General features: G+C 45.2%; 1 protein-coding gene across 2 annotated transcripts; it reads left to right on the top strand.

Moving 5' to 3' along the window:
* The first annotated feature begins 6,107 nt into the window (after positions 1–6,107).
* On the top strand, positions 6,108–9,236 carry LOC116364222 (L-rhamnose-binding lectin CSL3-like). 2 transcript variants are annotated; one of them, XM_031817471.1, is made up of 9 exons: positions 6,108–6,235; positions 6,495–6,530; positions 6,611–6,655; positions 6,796–6,931; positions 7,058–7,176; positions 8,321–8,365; positions 8,466–8,601; positions 8,679–8,786; positions 9,006–9,236. In XM_031817471.1, exons 1-8 carry the CDS (start codon positions 6,205–6,207, stop codon positions 8,782–8,784), a joined length of 654 nt encoding a protein of 217 aa, XP_031673331.1. In that variant the 5' UTR covers positions 6,108–6,204; the 3' UTR covers positions 8,785–8,786; positions 9,006–9,236. The 2 variants fall into 2 exon arrangements, with proteins under 2 accessions (XP_031673331.1, XP_031673330.1); XM_031817470.1 differs by having other exon boundaries at positions 6,109–6,235; positions 9,035–9,236.
* The last annotated feature ends 285 nt before the right edge of the window (positions 9,237–9,521 follow it).

The following is a 9,521-nucleotide window of genomic DNA, read 5'->3' as shown; positions in this document are numbered from 1 at the left end:
AAACTGTCACCTCAGCCACAGTGAATCACACCAGCGTTCGAACCCCATGTACTGCTACTGAACAGTGGGATCCACCAGTAGATTTAACTCACCTAACCGAAGAACAGAGAGAGGTTGTTAGGCAAATGCTTAGAGAAGAGTGTCACTCCTTCTCCAGATCAGACAATGACATTGGCTGCATTGAACGATTGAAAATGACTATTTCTCTAAAGGACTCTGAACCAGTAAAGCGCACATACATGTCAGTGCCCAGGCCACTGTATCAGGAGATGAAGGGTTACATTTATGACCTCATAGTCCAGGGCTGGGTTAGGAAGTCAAACTCTTCATATTCTTCACCTGTCGTGTGCGTTCGTAAGAAGGACGGGACCCTCCGGTTGTGTATAGATTACAGAGACCTGAACAGAAAGACACATCCCGACCGCCAGCCCATCCCTCGGGTCCAAGATATCATGGACAGTTTAGGTGGTAATTTCTGGTTCTCCCTCTTAGATCAGGGAAAAGCGTATCACCAGGGGTTCATCTCTGAAGAAAGCAGACCACTGACAGCATTTGTGACACCGTGGGGACTCTATGAGTGGATACGTATGCCATTTGGCCTCATGAACGCTCCTGCAGCTTTTCAGCGGTGTATGGAGGAGTGTTTGGAAGGGCTCCGGGATAACATCTGCATTCCTTATCTGGACGACACGCTAGTTTTCAGTAAAACATTCGACAGCCATGTGAATGATGTGCGAAAAGTGTTGCAGCGTCTCAGAGAGTATGGCATTAAACTCAAACCAAGTAAGTGTGATCTCTTTAAACCCCAGGTCCGTTATTTGGGCAGAATAGTGTCTGCAGAGGGCAGCCAAGTTGGCCAATGCCGATTTTGTCAGTAAGAGCATTGAAAAAATCAGAAAGAGACTTTGGGTATCACAAAAATCACCAACATGTATCCTGCTTCAGAAGAATCCAGCCTGCTTGACCATGCACAAGCAAAACATCCGTGATAAGTACAAAGCCATCCCCACCCCCGCTTTGGCCAATCGTATCACGTCTCTGTTCCTAATCTCCGCCTACAATCAGCAACTTAAGAGGGAGCCAGCAATACAGAGAATATTGAAGAACTGGACATCGGAGGCAGATTTAATATGTTCAAAGATTCATTCCACAGTGGCCTCCCGAGTGGCGCAGCGGTCTAAGGCACTGCAACTCAGTGCTAGAGATGTTACTACAGACCCGGGATCAGCCAGTGGGGCTTTACTTGACCCAAGTCACCAGTTGAATTGCGTTTCCTCCGACACGTTGATACATCTGGCTTCCAGGTTAAGCTGGCGGGAGTTACGGAGCGCGGTTAGGCGGGTCATGTTTCGGCGGATGCATGAATCAACCTTCACCTCTCACTAGCACGTTGGGGAGTTGCAGCGATTAGACAAGATTTAAACTTTAAAAAGAAAAAGCGGGTAAAAAAAGACAGTCCACCCAGGACTCATTCATCAACATTGAAGAATCTACATCATCAGTCACAGTCTTCATTAGGAAATATGTTGATGATGATGTGCCCACAATAAAAATCCCTACAGGTCTAAACCAAAAACCATGGATGAACAGATATATTCCATACTGCAGCATTCGATGTCAGAAGAACGAACATGATGACCTGGTGGTGTGCAATGCCTAGCAGGTACGAGCTCCAAAAATAAGTTAGAATGCAAAAAGACAAGACTGAAACTTTAATTGATGTTCGACAACTCAAACTTGCGTCGCGTGGCAAGGACTTCAGACTATCACAGACTGAAAAAGGCAATCCTGCTGTGCGATGCCCACCAAAGCCTCCCTCTCAGACGAGCTTAACTCATTCTATGTTCGCTCCGAGGTAGACAATACCAAGTTATCAAGGAGAACTCTTGCTGCTCTGAATGACCAGGAGCTTCAAAGGATTTGATTGTTGACTTCTGGAAGCAGAGGATGGAACATACCCTGATCCACATCAACGGGACTGCAGTAGAGAGAGTCACAAGTTTTAAGTTTCTCAGCAACCACAACACTGCGGACTCGTCATGGACCCACATGACAACAGCGTCTCTACTTCCTAAGGTGGCTGACGATATGTGGCATGCTGCCTCCTCTCTAAATACTACTGCTGCACCATTGAGAGCTTCCTGAGTGGATGCATCATGGTATGGCACACTGCAAGGCACTCTAGCGGGTTGTGAAGTACATCACTGGGACAGTGCCCTCACCCATCCAGGACATCTGCCTGAGGAAGGCACGCATCATTATCAAGGACCCCACAAAAATCAACCACAAAGTCTTCTCTCCCTTATCGTCGGGCAGACCATATTGGTGTATGCAATCTGATTCCAACTGGCTTAGAGACCGTTTCTTTCTACAATCCATCAGACTGCTGACTACAGATATTGTGCACATGTTATTGCAGGTGCAGCAAAATGCGCATGTTACAAGCTTTAGTTGAAGTGCAGTAATACCTAACAATACAAAACAATAAACACAAATCCCCAAAATGTTAATAAAGGAATTAAGAAATATCAGAATGAGCAATGTCAGGGTAAAAAAAAAATGAATAAAAAATAAATATCCAGGTGGAAGCTTTGATCACTTATTGATGTCCCTTGTAAAATCCACTTCAATCAGTGTACATGAAGGGGAGGTGATTGGTTAAAGAAGGATGTTTAAGCCTTGAGACAATTGAGACATGGATCAGCAGGACTCTGTGTAGTAAAAGGGTCCAGACCAATTTTCAAAATATGTACAGTAGCCCCCCAAAAATTATCTGATGGACTTCTTCAGCTAACAGTCCGGTGTGCTCTGGACAGCTAGCGGGCCGCGGATTGCAGGCTAGCAGATGGGCATTCAGGGGACTTCGCGACGGGGGAGCCAGTTGAAACCCCCTCGGGCGGATTACGTCAGTTGTCCAGTCGTGATGGATCAGCAGGGCTCCATATCGGCAATTACAGGGGTCCAGGCCAATTGCAAAATAGGTATTGTAGCTTAAGGAGTGGCTGATTGACCTCTTCAGCTAGCTGGGAGATGGGCCTAGCATAGGCTAGCTCCAGGCTAATTGGTGGTTGCTTCGGGACAGAGACGTTAGCCAGGAGAAGCCAATCGGATAGCAGCTAGCTAGCTGCGATGACCTAGGTGAAAAGGTTCAGAGCTTGAGGTAGGAATCCAGAGATATGGAGAAAAATAAGCCCGATTTGCTCTGTGCTCTGTGCTCTGTGCAGCTCTGTGCAGACTGGCGAGATATGTCCTTGCTAAAGGTAGCTGATGACCACTAGCAGTGGCAAGCTGACTACTAGCTAGTTAGCTGGCTAGCTTCTGTTGGGGGTTCCGGATCAAATGTAAAGGAAATAGCAGAATCATACCACATCAACAAGCTTGGACAATTGGTCTCAATCCCGCTCTTTGCAGCTGGGCAGACGGGCTGACCTCGGGTGTGAAGGTAGGCAACAACACCTTCACCACGCTGATCCTCAAGATGGGGAACAATAAGGGTGTGTGCTCAACCTCCTCCTGTACTCCCTGTTCACCCATGACTGAGTGGCAACTCAATCATCAAGTTTGCTGACAGCAGTGGTAGGCCTGATTTCCAACAATGACAAGACGGCATACAGGGAGGATGTGAGGACCCTGACGGAATGGTGCCGGGAAAATAACCTCTCCCTCAATGTCAACAAAACAATGGAGATGATTGTTGATTACAGTAGACAGCAGAGAGAGCTAGTCCCCATCCACTTCTACAGGGTCGCACTGGAGAGGACAAAAAGCTTCAAGTTTCTCGGCGTGCACATCACAATCAACCTGAAATGATCCATTCGTTGAGAAAATGTGATGAAGGCGCAACAGCACCTACTCAACCTCAGGAGGCTGAAGAAATTTGGCATGAACTTCTACAGGTGCACCATTGAGAGGATCCTGTAGGGCTGTGTCAACGCCTAGTACGGCAATTGCAACCAAAGGGCTCCCCAAATGGTGGTGCGGTCAGCCCAACGCATCACCGGGAGCACACTGCCTGCCCTCCAGGACACCTACAGCGCTCGGTGTCACAGATAGGCCAAGAAGATCATCAAGGACCTCAGCCACTCGAGCCATGGCCTGTTCACCCCGCTACCATCCAGAAGGAGGTGATAGTACAGGAGCATCAAAGCTGTGACCTAGAGACTGAGAAACTGGAGATAGAAGTTTCTTACTCCAGTCCATCGGACGTTAAAATCGTCTCCTCTAGCCGGCCTCCTCCCAGTACCCAGCCCAAACTTAGTCACTATTAAAAGCAGGGTACTGGGTTGACACCACCTGGTACTCTAACCTGTACCATAGAGACTGCTGCCATATGTACATAGTCATTCAACACGGTTAACTTTAATAATGTTTACAATAGAGTACCTGTACTGGGGTTCTGTGGTCACCGAACTGCCTTCAAGTGCAGCGGTCTCCCTTCACAGGAGTGGCAACTGGGAACATATAAATGCACAAAATGACTAGGACCAGCCTTTCTGGTCAATGGCGGTGAAGCCTGATAAGTGCAACACCCAAAGGGCTGCAACGTTGACGGGCAAGGCACCTGTCCAGCAGCCCTGAGAATGGACAGTTGAGAGGAAGAGGACACACACTCAGCCACCAGAACAACACATCGTAGAGATTGGACCATAGAGAATGATAGTCACAGTATATCATCTTTATATGTGTCCCATTATGGCGTACGTGAGCGCAAGGGCAGCTCCATTCAAATCAAATAACAAATGTAATTACATTAGAGACAATAGAGGCAATATTCATTTTATTAAAGTAGTCCATTGTCTTCTATAATTTCTATGAGTTGGCAAACAAACTTAAAGGCTGCACACCATCACAGAGTGTTTTGTTTGAAAAGGTACTGTATGAAGCCAAAGGTGGCAATTTAATGCTACCTACAGTTATGCAGTGTTTGCTCAAGTGTATAATTAATTGGCTGATCCCTCCAGATAACCTGGATTGAATAATGGGGAGCGTTAGGCAGGATGCAACCTTTTGGAAGGTTCAGATAAAAATATGCTATATTGAACAAATATGTCTCCCCGACATGGAGATTATTAAGGAAATACGTTGTCTCTATTCATGAAATGTATATCTGCAATGCTCAAAGGTTTTGCGACTGAAAGTGGCCCGTGTGATTCTTCCTTAACGAACGGTCTGCACAACGCATCACAGGGGGCAAACTACCTGCCCTCCAGGACACCTACACCACCCGATGTTACAGGAAGGCCATAAAGATCATCAAGGACATCAACCACCCGAGCCACTGCCTGTTCACCCCGCTATCATCCAGAAGGCGAGGTCAGTACAGGTGCATCAAAGCTGGGACCGAGAGACTGAAAAACAGCTTCTATCTCAAGGCCATCAGACTGTTAAACAGCCACCACTAACATTGAGTGGCTGCTGCCAACACAATGACACTGACTCAACTCCAGCCACTTTAATAATGGGAATTGATGGGAAATGATGTAAATATATCACTAGCCACTTTAAACAATGCTACCTTATATAATGTTACTTACCCTACATTATTCATCTCATATGCATACGTATATACTGTACTCTATATCATCGACTGTATCCTTATGTAATACATGTATTACTAGCCACTTTAACTATGCCACTTTGTTTACATACTCATCTCATATATATATACTGTACTCGATACCATCTACTGTATCTTGCCTATGCTGCTCTGTACCATCACTCATTCATATATCCTTATGTACATATTCTTTATCCCCTTACACTGTGTATAAGACAGTAGTTTTGGAGTTGTTAGTTAGATTACTTGTTGGTTATTACTGCATTGTCGGAACTAGAAGCACAAGCATTTCGCTACACTCGCATTAACATCTGCTAACCATGTTTATGTGACAAATAAAATTTGATTTGATTTGATTTGAGAAGCTCCACCTAGATGGCTACTTTGTTGGAAGCCCTCAGTGGCAATGTTCATGCCAACATGGATTTCATCCATCTAGAGTCCTCTATCTAACTCCATGAGACTGACTCAATAGCCAGGTTTTGACCACCAAACGCAGGCCCCTAATTGCAATGAGGTGCACCTGGAGACAAATAGATACACCTGGGTAAATTAAGACATGTCACATAACATAAATACCAGGTGTATTGGATCTTGTTATCATCAGTTGCATTTTCTCTGTTAGTACCACTCCTGTACCTGGCATCATGTGCATTTTGAGACTGACGGTGGTCACATGTGAGTATACAAAATCTGTATCTGATGCAGATTAGAATTTAAATATATATGACAATGTTTGTATTTGTGAGTGAAAAGAAGTACATGTAATATGATTTGAGGGACATTCAGTTCCTTTTGGGCAAAAAGGTATTCAAAGCATGGAATATGAGACCAAATGCTGAACTTGCGTATAGAGACCAATGCTGAGTTGTAGCTTCATGGTCCAAGTGCATATGATGTTGAATGTTGCTGAACTAGCTGTGTGATGTTGTTTCAGTGCTGGCTACAGCTTGCTGCACACTAACAGATGGAGGTACTGTATGTAATAATGATGATACTACTTAACCAAGCTAATGTGAGTGGTGTGTAATTCCTGTTTATTTGTCCTGGCAGCAATCAGCATCACGTGTGAAGGCTCTGATGCTTTACTGCAATGTGGTAAGCTAGTCCACACTGCTGAACAGTATACTCACCGACCACCTATGATCGTTTATACTGTAGATTAGCGTCACTAGCCCACACCATAGAGACCCATACTTGGCTCTCCTTCGTGCCTCACTGTTCTCCATCTCCCTCAGATGGAGGTAAGATCCATATCAAGCGTGCGAACTACGGTCGTCGTCAACACGATGTTTGTTCTATTGGGCGCCCTGATAACCAACTCACCGACACCAACTGCCTCAGCCAATCCTCCACCAGCAAGATGGCAGAAAGGTACTAGAACCTGTAACTCCTTGGCTGTAGTGTAAACAACCACCAGCAAGATGGCAGAAATGTGCTGGAACCTGTTGTGTTTACCTGTATGAACTCATGACCTCAACATGTCTTTGAAACACACAGATGCGGTGGGAAGAGCGAGTGTATTGTCCCTGCATCCAATTTCGTTTTTGGAGACCCCTGTGTCGGGACTTATAAGTACCTGGACACCAAATACTCCTGTGTCCAACAGCAAGAAACAAGTCAGTCTCTGAATGTGTGCTAATAATATTTAGTATTTAATATTTAGTGTTGGTATGACTGTGTCATGTTGGGACATTGTTTAATTCTCCTACCCACTTTTAATCTTGTAAAAAAGTAAGCTCAGCTGATTGCTAGAAAAGGAATATAATGGGTTGGTTCCCCTATGGTACCAGCTTGTTAACTTTTGTTTCTCCAAGTGTAAACCACCCTCAACTGCTAACTAACCCTAGCAAGCTGTGGATATGCAACTTGTTTAGTTTGAGTAGCCTATAGGGAGGTCAGAGACCTGGCAGTGTGGTGCCAAGATGCCGAAGGAACTGGTAGTGGACTACAGGAAATGGAGGGCTGAGCCCTTCCCTGCCAGGAGGCTAAAAGGATTGGTGTCAGCCCTCCGATTCTGAATTCTACACCATTGAGAGCTTTTTGACTGGCTGCATCACCACTAGGTATGGCATCTGACCACAAGGTGCTACAGAGGGTATCGCGTACGGCCCAGTACATCAGAGGCCGCGCTCCCTGCATCAGGATTTCGACACCACCTGTGTCGGCAGGCTCTACATTGTCAAAGACTCGCACCCCCCAAGTTATACTGGTCTCTGCTACTCCATAACAAATGGTACGGCTGCACCAAGTCTGGAACCAACAGGACCCTGAAAGGCTTCTACTTCCCCCAAGCCTTAACTGCTGAATGACTATCTGCATTGACCCTTTTTGCAGTAACTTTTTTGACTTGTCTCATATGCTGCTGCTGTTCCTTGTTAAATTGACGTGAACGGTAACTAGCTAGCGCAACTCCTACAGTTTTGCAGGGTTTATAGCCAATCTGACAGATGGCACAAACTGCACAGATTGGGTGTAGCGGGTCGACTTTATTTTTTCAACAGTTTAGGTCTAGCCAGCCAGTTTGCTTAAAATGTTAGCATTTCGAGAACTGCTCATAAGGAAGTGAAACTAAAAGGTAACGGTGGAAGATGACGCGCCTAACTTTTTGTACTTTGGTTCATGCTAACGAGTTTATAATGACTTTAGAAAATGCACCTGAAATCAACATTCCCTGTTAGTGCGCATCACTAACACTTCACCAGGCTAATGTATGTCTTAATTTGTCTGGCCAGTGGTGTAACTCCTGTGTTGTCTTTGCAGTAAGCAGCATCATATGTGAAGGCTCTGATTCTCAACTACTATGTGGTAAGCTGGTCAACACTACCGTACAGTTTAATCATGTGGTGCCGTGTATATTAGTCACTAGCCCACACCAACACCAAGGTTTGTCCTTTCTCTTCCTCAGATCGAGGTGAGATCCGTATTCAGCGTGCCAACTATGGTCGTCGTCAACACGATGTGTGTTCCATTGGGCGCCCACATCAACAACTCAAAAACACCAACTGCCTCAGCCAATCCACCACCAGCAAAATGGCAGAAAGGTACTGAAACCTTCAGTGTGCATTTAGCTGTAGGAAGTCATTGGCTGTGGTGTTAACCTCTACCTGTTGACACACAGGTGTGATGGAAAGCGCCAGTGTATCGTCAAGGTATCCAACTCTGTGTTCGGTGACCCCTGTGTCGGAACCTATAAGTACTTGGATGTGGCTTACACCTGTGACTGAATGTGAGTTTTGTATAGGTGCACATGACTGGGAACTAGAATTCGTGTTGTATTTTACCTTTATTTAGCATGGCAGTTAAGAACAAATTCTTAATTTCAATGATGGCCTAGGAACAGTGGGTTGACTGCCTGTTCAGGGGCAGAACGAAATATTTGTACATTGTCAGCTCATGATTTGTACTTGCAACCTTTCGGTTACTAGTCCAACTCTCTAACCACTAGGCTACCCTGCTGACGATTTTGTCTTGCAGGATATCTTCCTGGGGAACCTGAAGATGTACAAGGCTTCTGGGATATCTTCATCAGGTCGTGCTGTTTTCCTCCAACCCGTGTACATTGTGCTGAAGCATTTCTTAAACAATTTCTGAACTGTGGCTGAATTAAACGAAGCGGCAGGAAGACGATACTAGTTGCCTCTTGTACATTAATAAATGTCACACCAATATTACTGAACATGTGTCCTTTATTCTCTCTTACTGGTCCTAATTCGTATGCATCAACAGCTAATCTGGTCACAAAGCAGGCCTGGATAGGTAAACATTTTAATACAATGTGTAGACTCTACAAACCTTGCTCGTTAAGTGGTTGGCTCATGAACCAAATGTTCCCTTTCTGTGTAGATTCAGTTTGACTATTTCATCTGGTAATAAACATACTTACAGGGAAGCTGCCCAACCACATCACATTAGTCATCTAACAGCCTCTTAGCCAGAGACACAAAGGGTCAACGGCACGTCG

This window comes from Oncorhynchus kisutch, unplaced genomic scaffold (genome assembly GCF_002021735.2).
Source record: "Oncorhynchus kisutch isolate 150728-3 unplaced genomic scaffold, Okis_V2 scaffold1040, whole genome shotgun sequence".
NCBI lineage: Eukaryota > Metazoa > Chordata > Actinopteri > Salmoniformes > Salmonidae > Oncorhynchus > Oncorhynchus kisutch.
Note: the sequence above shows the minus strand (reverse complement) of the source record. Positions and strands in the feature narration are given on the sequence as shown.